Below are 12,115 nucleotides of genomic sequence, written 5' to 3' on the forward strand. Positions count from 1 at the left end.
CCATTACTTTTGCAAGTCCAACTCACAATTTTGGCAGTTAGGGACTTCATCAGGCCTCTAAGAGAGCCCAACGACATGCATTATTGATCATTCGACCTCTTGGGAGGCTTATTATTTTATTTGTGAGCTAGTTTGGTGGGCTTGTCACCATTAGATGGTTATTTGCACATTATTTTAGTTGATGGGTTAATGTAGGCTCAAATTAGGTAATTTGAACTCCCAATGAGTGTATAAATAAGAGAGACATGAATTCATTTGTATCATCACTTTGGATTGGATCATCCTTCTCTTTAGAGAATTTTGCACTTTTTCTGGGATGATGAATTGGTGCATGGATGAATTTTGATGTTTGGATTGAAGTATATTACCTTGGAGCTTCTTTATTGTCAAATTGTTGATGGTTGGATATGTTCTATTACATGTAGGTACACACATTTAATGATATTCTTGTTTTAATTTTGCCATATGCATTGAATGGAATTTTTGCTATACTAGGGCTAATTGTTGCATTGCATAATTGCAAAATTGTGGAATTATTGTTTCTATATAACGTCTCTCAACATTTGGGCCATGTATATGAATGAAATCTCCTAGGGATAATTCCACCGGTGAATTTATCTTGATAAGCCATCTCTTTTTGCCAAGCGAAGTATAAAATCTTTGACTTCTCTTCTTCTTGCCCTAAAGGCCAAGTGAAGTAGTCCTTAAGGCCTCCTTAACTGAAATACAAGTTCCTTTCTCATCATTATCCTAGACTCCATTCTCCCAAGGGATTAGGCACTGGTCCACGAATAGGTGATCAATCAAAGAACATTTTTCTCCACCTTTTCCCCTTCTTTCCCAACAAAGTAGCCAAAGAAAAAGTTCGATCTCCTAGCCTCTACAACGTTGGTGTGTCCTCAAGGCATCCTCCAATTTTGAAGCCATTCTGATGGTGGAGTTGTGTGATAACCCAAGTCCTAGCTCTAAGATCAAACTTTGCCCTGGTATTCTCTAGGCTAGCACCTCATAGGATCAAATTGACACTTTTAATTGGAAATTCTTGCTTTGATCCTTTCCCCTTCTTTGTCTAGGTTAAGAACATCATTGGTTGCTAGATTCTCTCTCCTTAACCTAGGCTGGGTCCACTTGATCCCGTGTGGTCCCATACTTTTGAAAGGTCAATTCTTCAAGAACCATTTGGGAGGTCAAGTTCAATAAGGATTTTAGGACTGGGAAACTTCTTTACAAAGCATATTCCTCTAACCTAACCCTCAAATCCTCACCTCCTTATCCTAGAAATCTGTGTACCTTGCTTGAAGAGCAAGTAAGCTCCAATTCCATTCTTAATCCCCCTTCTAGGAAAAGGATCATTAAAGTCACTTCACATCCATCAGTTGATTCATCCTTCACAAGTGACTTTCTATATACTGTGTCTCCTCCCATCGGTGAAAGTCCGTAAAGAGTAGGGAGTCTTAGCTGAGATGACAGTGGGCTAAGCCTCCATTGTTGCCCTTGACCTAGCAGTTGTCCCTTTAGGAGTCCCCTTTATGCCCCTTGCTAGTTTGAGTGGTAACAAGTCTTAAACCCAATTCTTTGGGTCCAAAACCCCACTTTTGGGTAAATTGCCGAACCAACCTTTTATGGTGGGTATCCTTCTCAGAAATACCTTCTGAGCTACCCAAAATTCCAACAAACTAATGGTCATAATAGGTTATTAGTATGACAATAATAAGAATAATTAGGGAAGAATATGATGCATATATAGTTAAACTTCAAGCAAATTGCTTACATTTGTAATATGAAGTATACTAAATTAGTTTAAAACTAATAAATAGTCTTCTCACAAAGATACGTGACTTTAGTCGTCTTGCTTGGTACAGTGCTTGTTCATAGAGGACTAAATAACTAAAATGTATATATGTGTCTTGACTCTCCTCTCTCTTGCAAATTAAAACCTCAATTGGGTTCTAGGCTTAGTCACCAGGTTCGAGTTCGAGGACCATGAAATTCGAATAAAGTTCGGCAACTCAAATTTTGTCGATAAAATTCGACATAAAATTCGACATATAGAAATTCAAAAAAAAAAAAATGTATATTAAAGATAGATATATCATATGCATATGAGAAATGGTATGGAGTGAATTTTATCATGATTATCCTTATAATCAGACTATTAAATGCTTAATATCAAATTTTATATCAGAATAGATCAATTTTTCAATAGCTGCACTCACCAATTGTTAGCTCAAAACCAAATATCAGACCTTTATGACTGCTGCAACCACAGTTTGTTAGCCCACATACACATGCCAATAACAGATCAGCCTTATAGAGAAATAACTAGCAGAGCTAGGGAATGAAAATTTGGAGATTTGACCACAAAAAAGTGATGTTTAATGCTTGATACTTGGTGACCAACCCTTGCAAGGTCTGAAAAATGCCGAATTTCCCTTGAAAAACGCCGAATATGTTCGTTTTCCCTTGAAAAACGCCGAATTTCGAATTTAATGCTTCAAATTCGGCGTATCTGGTGACTAAGGTTCTAGGCATAAATAAAATGACAGACATTAGGATATTGAGGTTATAACAAAGGCCCTACAATTTTGCATGCATGCTAAATACTTGAACACCACTATGACAGTATAAAGTGCAAACATTGCAACAGATGTTGATAATATGGATAGTATCTGAGTAACTAAAATTGGAAATCACAAGTAGGTAGTAAATATGGTAATTTCCCATGTATTGCTTTAAAACAATTCATATAATTCATTTTCTATGGTGTGTGTAGTGTTTGTCAGCAAAAGTCTTATGTTCACAGTGAGAGATAGACAGTCATATTCATATAACCTTCAGTGCCAAATATCAATCATGAAAGGCTTGGTTCACACACTCTACTTATAGACATCATTTACATATGGGCATACCTCAGTTAGTCGATGCCCTCTAACTTGCATGTCTTCGAGAGTACGTTGCGCAAGGTCATATAGTTTCTCCTTGCAGAAATATGAAATAAGAATACTGAATGTTTGTCGGTCCGGACAGATTTTAAACTTGTCCATTTTCTTGAGTGTTCGCATGACATGCTCCATATCACGTCCTCTAGAATAAGCATTCAACAATGTATTCATAACCACTAAGTCATATTTTCCTTTTATATTCTCTAACTCCTCTTCTAACCTTTTTACCTCTTCAATATTTCCAATCTTAGAATAAGTAGAGATCATGGTACTATATGAATAGCCATCTGCCACACAAAAAGAATACCCAAATTATAAACATACATGAGAAAGAGAAAAAAATAAAAGTAAAACTGTTAATAAATAAAAGTAATTCCCTACAATAATGGAGCAACGTTACCATTGCCAGCATCTCAAATACTTTTGGTTGGACAAAATTGTCCTTTGGGCATTATTTAGACAGAGAGATCTCAGAGCCCACATAGTTCATCCACAAGGGCAAATAAATGATTGATCAAATCCCTCAACAACCGCTTACGGACAATAGGATCCACACATAATACAAGGTCTAACTGAGACCTCACTGTGAATGTTTCCATCTCTTTAACATATTACTTTGGATTAAATGCTAGGAAACTTACTAAAATTGCTTCCTGTGTTTCATATGGAAGCTAAACAAACTACTAACTAGGACTATGTAGATGAGTTTGATGACCTCAAGGCTAAAACTCTACTCTAGATGACATACTTACAGATGGCCTCAAAGACAATATAGTGATTGATGAGGTTTTGTAGATGTCCTTGATGGTAAAAGAATATTCTTGCATTGTCGCATTGCATTTAATATTTTACTGTTGTTTTTTGCCATGCACAAAATTATGTTTTTTGGCCCATACTCTTCCCCTGGCAGAAAAGTTTCACTTAAACCACTTTCAACACTTCCTTTTTGGCTCCTACATTTTATCCTATTGAAAACTTTAAGCTGTCCATGAATGCTCAAAGTACTGTTTTTTGTGGTTGATGTTCAGTTCAGGCCACGTTCCGATTCATTGTATTGATGGCTCTATTGAGTCCATACATGGGTAACTAACTCATTTACTGTACTTTACTTTATTTGGCTATTTTGGCTAAGTCAACCTCTTTGGGCCAGTGCTTCAACCCTAAAGAGTGTGTATAAATACAACACACTCCTGTCATTTACAATCATTCATTCAGGTGAGAAAGGCTTAGGGTTATCTCTTCTTTATCCCACCTCTCTTGAGTACTTGAGTTTGGGTTATGCAGCAATCTTTCTTGCTTATAGTTGACTTCTCGCTCAAGCACAATTATGCTTTTTAAGCACACTATGGTGTGTTCATCTCTCTTGTGATCAGCAATGGCTGTTGGTATGAATCTGTCGTCATTTACTTGTCTGGGTTAAGGTTTGCCAAAATGAATCTGTAGTCATTTACTCTTCTTTCTCTGTCCAGAGCTGTTTGAAGGCTGTTTCAGTTCTGCAAAGTAGGGTTTCAGCACCGATTCAGGACAGCAACAGATTTCTAAGGGTTTTACCCTATACATCACTAGCATCCTCCTTTCATGGCATTTTTTTTTTGTTCTTTTAGAGAATATCAAGGACATATTTGCAGATTTGTGCCCTTTCGAGGGCAGCACACTCTTTTTCCTTCTTTTCCAGCCAAAATCCCTGCTGTTTTCAGGACAGCACAGATATACTGATTCATGGATAGAAAATGGCTTCTACCCTTGCTTAACAGCGCCAACTACCATATTTGGGCCAATCAAATGCAAGCCCTCCTCCCTAGCAAGGGTATATGGAAATATTTGGAGAAACCTCTCCCCACCCCCAATGAAAGGAGCAATGACCTTGTTTTCTTGGAAAAGACTGAAGCCCTTTGATTCCTTCATCTATATATGGAGCTCGATTTTGTTCATCACACCAAGGATAACAAATGTGCAAAGCAGATTTGGGATGCTTTTCACAACTTGATTAGTACAGTGAACACTATTCAAGTCACTCAACTTGAAACTGAGCTCCCCAGCCTCAAAATGGCAGACTTCGATAGCATCAACTATATTGCAATTTGCAACGTCCAAGAACTCGAAAGATGAAATTTTAAAATCCAGTGGCAAGACTAAACCACATTGAAATTATGCAAATATTATTCTAAATAATCTTTCTTTTAATACCCAAAGCAAATTTTAAGTTCCTAAATTCTACCAGAGTTTAACAGCCGCAATTTAAATAAGAATTTATCAATTTAATTCACAGATACATACCTGGCTTTCGTGTTTGAAGTCAATCCTCAGTTGTTATAGCACCAAATTGCTCCCGTTACCAAAATGACCAACACCTCTCAGCCAAACTGGGCACAATCTCGGTACCCAGCTCCAAAGTATTTCAAAATGGAAGCACTCTGGCACCCATGCCCAAAACTTCAAGAACAATTAAGGCCCACCCTTCCTCTTTGTCCTCTCTGTCTATGGATTCCTCGAAATTTCCTTCACTGTCTGCGAAATACTCCCAAAACTCCTCCCCTTCAAATTTGTCCATCGATCCCCTTATATTCATGAGGTTCCTTCCTTCCTCGGCAACCTCTCCACCGCCTTTTGACACGGCAACATCATGGTTGGAGGTTGTTGCCTTCATTTTACAACAGGTCATAGAGTATCACATATATATAGTCCCTTCTTATAGATACTATAATTTCTTTTTTTTAGTTGTATATAATATGTTTCATATATACCATTCCTTTTAATTTGAATATACGTTTGATATATTATATTGAATTATGTTAATAATGAGAGAAATTAAGTGTTATTCAATTTATAAGCATTTAATCTATTCAAAGTTAATAAAGAGATATTTACCATATATATACTTTTGGAGTGTTATGTTTAGGGTAAGATTTCCCTTCTTAATTGTTAGGTATTTAATCTAGTATTTTACTAATTAATTCGTTTATCCTTTCTTTAGACATATTTTATAACCAATTAGTAAGTTTACTAATACAATGCATGTGATACATGCATATGTAGCTATCATATGCATGCCTCGTATGCATGCTAATACTCATTTTCTGCCCATAATTCGTGGTGGGGTCATTATATACACCTTATGTTGTCAGGAAATTTGGGTTCGAGGACAAGGACAAGTACGTCATCTTTTGAAACAAGGTACCTAGGTTCTTCGAGGGTATATTATAATTTATATATATAATATATAAATATTATATTTTATAAATTATAATATAAATGAATTTGTATATTTTTCAACTTTAAACAAGAAAACTAAAATATTTATGATTTAAACTTTAAAGATTTAAACATGCACATTATTGAACATTCAACATTCACATTGAAATTTCAAAATTTCTAGTTTGATATCAAGTGCAAATTGGAGTTTACATGTTAATAAGATTCATGATATATGTCCATTGTCATACTACAATCAAAATTTGCCTTAAGGCATCTCCAAACATGAACTAGGAAATTTTAAAATACTAAAAATAAAAATAGCTAGTAGTCAACAATGGCTTCCTCAAGCCATGTCATCAGCATCACTCAGATCTTCAGTTAGCATGCTCTCCAGGTAGGAATCACTCTCATCTTGAGGCTCCTGCTCATCCATAGCAACTGGAGGTAGCTCAATAAGGCCATCTGGTTGTATCTCCTCGTCCACACACATAACATCATTTGTGTATTGGTCCTATCTCTTGAAAGGACCCTCCTTGTACCCAAGGTCTTTTTGAGATATGAGACGAAGTGTGCTATGAATGTACACTAAGTTCATTGCTTTCTTTGAGCCCAACCTATTTCTCTTTACTAAATGGATAAAGGCATAAGTACTCCAATTCCTCTCGCAAGATGAAGAACTAGCTACCTAGAATATTAGGGGAAGCCCATTAAATTAATTAAAAATTTAAAAATAAAAACTAAAATGAACCCCAAAGAACCCGATTTTGGGGTTCCAAGTACCCATTATCGGGGTTCTCCATACCCGTCAAGAAAAAAGAACCCAATTTTTTTAATGGAGAACACAGTTCTTCATAGAAGAACCCGGTTTTTATGGGTTCTTCTCAGAAGCACCCGTACCCAAATCCGGTACTTGGGGACAAGAACCTGGGACGGGTTCAAGAACCCCACCCCCGGGTTCAAGAACCCGTGCGACATAGCATACACCCCTCCTTCGGAAAACTTCATCCCGAAGTTAGGGTTTATATAGTATATTAGTACTTATTTTTAGTGTTTATTATATTCATGAAGGATTGTGTCCTGTGATTGGATTCTTGTTTATAATATGAGGGCATTTTAACATTTATGTTTTGATCATTTATTGGTTTACAACTTTAGTAGTCATGCCTTGCCCGAGCAAAGTCTCCAAGCTATTCGAAAATCATCCTATCCTTCCTAATCTCTTCCGCTCCCATCCTATTTGTCCTCTACTGGAATATGCTATGGCATTAGCTATAATGATCTAACCATTTATAAACCTCAAGGGTGACACACTCGATTATATCAACTTAATTCCCCAGTAGGCATTCGGCAGTGATCATCACACGTCTAGGGGAGCGTGACTCGCACAGTCTTCCCATGACTCCAGGATTTAGAGGATAAACGGTGGGCAACACCTCCACCCCTCCTAGTAGGATTAGGGTCAACACCTTATCATGGAACCTTATTGAGCCTCAATTGTCCTTGGAGTTTTGTCATCACGTGGTCGGTTTGGTAATGATATATCTGCAATGTAAACACTTGCCCACACATTATAACATATGCATCAATATATTCAAAACTAAATGTATTCAGATAACAATTTCTATGCATTCCCAATATGTTGTCATCTATGATATTAATCTTTGAGTTTATATAACATACTTGGCTATGTCTAGCCAATATATCTGTAGGTTTGTTTTCACATTAAGTAGTCAAATGTGGTTATTCTTTTATTTCCATTTCATCAATCAGGTTGATATCCATAACATAATTCATTATTTAAATTTCATGGAAAGGTAATCAAATACTAGACCTCATATTGGTATCCATATTTCAACAATATTAACTAAATAACATATTCCATATTGGTATCCATGTACCAGCAGAGTTAAAATAAAATCCATTTTTTTTACATGTAATAGTTCAAAATGATAGTCTTAAGTATCTAACTGAAATAAAGTAGTCATATACAAAATAAGGTTTTAAGTTCGTCAAAATCAACACAAGTTGGGGCAGTGTTGAAAATATCGGTATCGGCAAAATATCGGCGAGGGTCCAAAAAATATCTTATCGGCAATATCGGCTAAAATATCGGCAAATATCGGCAAGCATAAAAAATAATTTTTTCATATTTTTAAATATAGCCAATATTTTGCCGATATTTTCAAAATATCGCGATATTTTGCCGATATTTTCCGATATTTTGAAAATATCTCGATATTTTCAAAACAGAAATTATCGCGATATTTTCTCGGCGATATATCGTTTTGCCGAAAATATCGCGATATTTTCGAATATCGCCGATATTATCAACAGTGAGTTGGGGTATCTTTGACATATGGTCTCTATATTTTCTCAGGTAGCCAATCCAGAGCTATATTTGTTCCACCGGACCTTAACTTGGTCTACTAGGCGGTTCCTGAGCTGTTGAACCCTATGTTCCAGTATACGTAATGGTTCGACCAAAATGGTTCCCTCGTCTAATACCTGCAGTTCCTTCCATTTGAAGGTTATGATATTTGTCAGCTATGTAATGTTTTAATATAGATACATGAAAAACATTATGAACTTTATGCACGTGGGGTGACAGTGCAAGACGATAGGCAGCAGGTCCAACTTTTTCAGAACTTTAAATGTCCCAATAAACCAAGGTGACAACTTTGTTCCTTTTCCAAACCGAATGGTGCTTTTGTTTAGTCTGATGTGAATGAAAACTTGATCCCCTACTTCATACTTCCTATCTGTTCTGTGAGCATTAACATAACTTTTTTGTCTATCTTGTGCTTCCTTCAATCATTGCCTAATTTGTTTTACTTGTTCTTCCATCTCTTGAATTAATTTTCTTTTTTTGGCCCCACTATCACTCGCTCCTCTAACCTGTCCCAGCTTAATAGTGTCCTACAAGGTCTTCCATATAATGCTTCAAATAGAGGCATTCTGATTGAACTACGGTAGATGTTATTGTATGCAAATTCAACCAAGGGCAAGTACTTTTCCTAGTGTGTCTGTTGATCCATAACGTACATCTTCAACATATCTTCTATGACTTGGTTCAACCTTTTTGTTTATCCATTAGTCTTAGGATGATAAGTTGTACTTAAATTTAGTTGAGTTCTCAAGGCTAACTGTATACAAGTCCAAAATCTGGAAGTGAATCGTGGATTCCTATCTGAAATGATCTTCGTCAAAATTCCATGAAATCTACAGATTTCATTTATAAATACTAAAGCTATGTTAGCAACTTCATAAGTATATTTTATGGGAATAAAATGGGCACTTTTCGTTAGTTTATCCACCACAACCAGAATGCCATTATGCCTTTGTGGTGTAAGAGGTAGCCTGACGATAAAATCCATAGAATTCCCCTCAATCATAAAGTGTTGATTTCCAGTAACATTGGATGTGCTCTAAGCCTCAAAATTTGCAGTGAGGCTAGGACACATGTATTCCAGAATACCCAGAAATTGTTTTGAGAGATTCCACCCGAAGATAATTTTATTAAAATAATTAATTATTTTTAATGGATGCCTAAGTATAAACTTAGGAAATTAAAATAATTAAAGGGTATTAATCAAACTAAGGGTGAAACTTCTAGAACAAGACGGATATCGAGTCCAAACGATCTAAGCCATTGATTAGAATCTAATCTGGGTCATTGATTACTCAACTGAATGATTATAAGGACTCCGATGGGCATTTGGAAGACACATCGGAGAGAGATCAAGAGATCAAATTTCTCAGAGAGGGCAACACAGCAATTGCTAGAGAATCAATCGAGGAGATTTCTTGTAGTGAGGGGCAAGGATAGTTTTCAGAGGGAAGTTTTCCTGGTCCAGAGAGTACAAAGCAGAGAGAGTAGAAAGATTTCCAGAGAGGCTGACACAGGGCCACGCAAAGCTACGTTGTGGCAGCGCAAAGCTTAAAGGGAGATCGAAATTCTACTGAGGAATAGTCAGGATTTAGTGTCGAAGCCGGGTTGTAAGACCGGGAGGCCAGAGAGTTGGAGTTTCCGGCGAGCAGAGGATCGGAAGGAGGTGCAACGCAATCCCAGAGACAATGATGCAGTGATTGCGTGGGAGTGATACAGAGACTGTGCAGAGGCTCATCTCCAGCACAGAGCAATGTCGATTCTTCCAGTGACAAGGTGAGATCATCTCACTATTTTTTTGCCCAGTTTCTCTCTGTATCGGATAGCCAGTTGGGCATCCAACGAATTGTATTCAGAAAACCACTGCTTAATAATACAACCCTCCGGTGCTGGACTGGTTTTCCCGCATTGGGTTTTTCCAAGGACATTTGTCTAAAAATAACGGTGTCATGTGTTGTGTATTTCTTTCTTGCTCAGTTTCTTGTTTCCACATTTAATTTAATTGGTGAAGGTTGCAGTGTATTAGTTTCGGTATTTGCTATAGGATGTAGTAAATAATTTGTTCAGTAATTTAACAAATAGAAGATACTTAATCAGTTGCTGCAATATAAATTTGGGTCTCCAAATTTTCACATAAAGGGCAAAGAAGAAGTCAACCTCTAAAAGGGAAAATTTGCACTCCTAGAACAGCTATATATAAGAGCATTCAACCTCATTTGAAAAAGATCATCCAAAAGGGCAAGATCAAGTGAAGGAGAAGGAAGAATAAGTAATCTTAAGAAGAAAATCGAAATTCTAATTTTTCGCTTACTCTGAGTCCAAACTTCTTCTGGGATCATCTCTTAGATAGCTTTATGAGGTGAGTGATTTTGAACACAGTTGACACAATTGATGGCTTTAGCCCAAAATTGTGGGCACATGGAATTTCTTTTAAGGTGTGTTTTTTCCTTTTAGCAACACCATTTTATTGTGGATAGTAGGACACAATATGTTGCAGTCGAATACCTTCAGTGGTACAATAGTTTTGAAATTTGTGGTTCACATATTCAGTGTCATTATCTGTCTGCAAACATTTGATAGGCTTTTTGGATTGCTTTTCAACTAAGGCTTTGAACACAAGAAAAGTATCAAAAGTCTCACTTTTGTTCTATAAAAAGTAGATCAAGTGCAAATGGAGTAGTCATCCATGAATATAAGCAAATAGAGGTCTCTTTGAAAAGACAAGGTAGGAAATGGGTCAATGCACCAACATTAGGAAGAGTGCACTCTTATGTGAAAGTAATCTCCACCATTGAATGTGCCATGAAGAAGAATGCACCCCTCTTAGGAAGTGTGCTTCCCATCTAAACTGCCACTACCACATTAATTCACTCCATCATACAAGTGTAACTCCCTTCAATATTTCACCCATCAAGAAAAATGTGCCCTATCTCATGTAATTCCTAAAATCAAAATAAAAAGGGGGCCATAACAGAAACTCTTATTCATCAAATTTTCTTTCAGAAGTGTAGCCTCTTTCAACCAATAATCCAAATCAATTTGCTTCCAAAGTTGCCACAGCCAATTGAATCTACTTAACTTGATAAAGCTCAAATGGAGAACTCAAAACAGCCAGGTAAACTATCAGTAATTGTCATAGAAGGCGTCACTTGTAAGGATTCGAATATTCTGTGCCGTACAAGGAGTAATCGGTTCTTTCATTTCCGTACAATGATTCCAATTTCAAGATTGTTGGAAAGTCTGCAGGTTTCCAGGTTCCTTATTGGAACTATAAGTTGCATTTCTCAGATATAAAATATCTACATATTTGAATATTCATTGGTTCACTTTCCTTTGTTCTACGTATACTTTGGACCCTAAAGAACTCACAGTTTCCTCAGTTTGCCCACACCAAAAAGGATATCTCAGCATTCAAATATCAGTTGTTACTTCTCATCCAACATGCAGAATGTTTCCCCCTTTTCCCATAACAGCGATAATAGACATAATGGTAATTTCTAGATCCGCCACTTTTCCATTATTCTATGCTGCCTATATTATTTTTAAATTTTACTGAAAGAAAATATTTCTCAAACACTATTCATAATTAGAT

The 12,115-nt window shown here is 36.5% G+C and overlaps 1 protein-coding gene across 4 annotated transcripts in view; it reads right to left on the reverse strand.

Moving 5' to 3' along the window:
• LOC149232516 (pentatricopeptide repeat-containing protein At1g10910, chloroplastic-like) overlaps nucleotides 1-12,115 on the reverse strand; it is a 386,506-nt gene that overhangs the window by 60,285 nt on the left and 314,106 nt on the right. For all 4 annotated transcript variants that reach the window (XM_089379433.1, XM_089379434.1, XM_089379431.1 and 1 more), the window contains one exon: nucleotides 2,910-3,229. In XM_089379433.1, coding sequence (XP_089235559.1) covers nucleotides 2,910-3,229 — 320 coding nt within the window. The remainder of the gene's footprint in view (nucleotides 1-2,909; nucleotides 3,230-12,115) is intronic.

The sequence above is a fragment of the Pinus tabuliformis genome, chromosome J (genome assembly GCF_031772625.1).
Source record: "Pinus tabuliformis cultivar Carrire ecotype Pingquan chromosome J, CPIR1, whole genome shotgun sequence".
NCBI classification, from domain to species: domain Eukaryota; kingdom Viridiplantae; phylum Streptophyta; class Pinopsida; order Pinales; family Pinaceae; genus Pinus; species Pinus tabuliformis.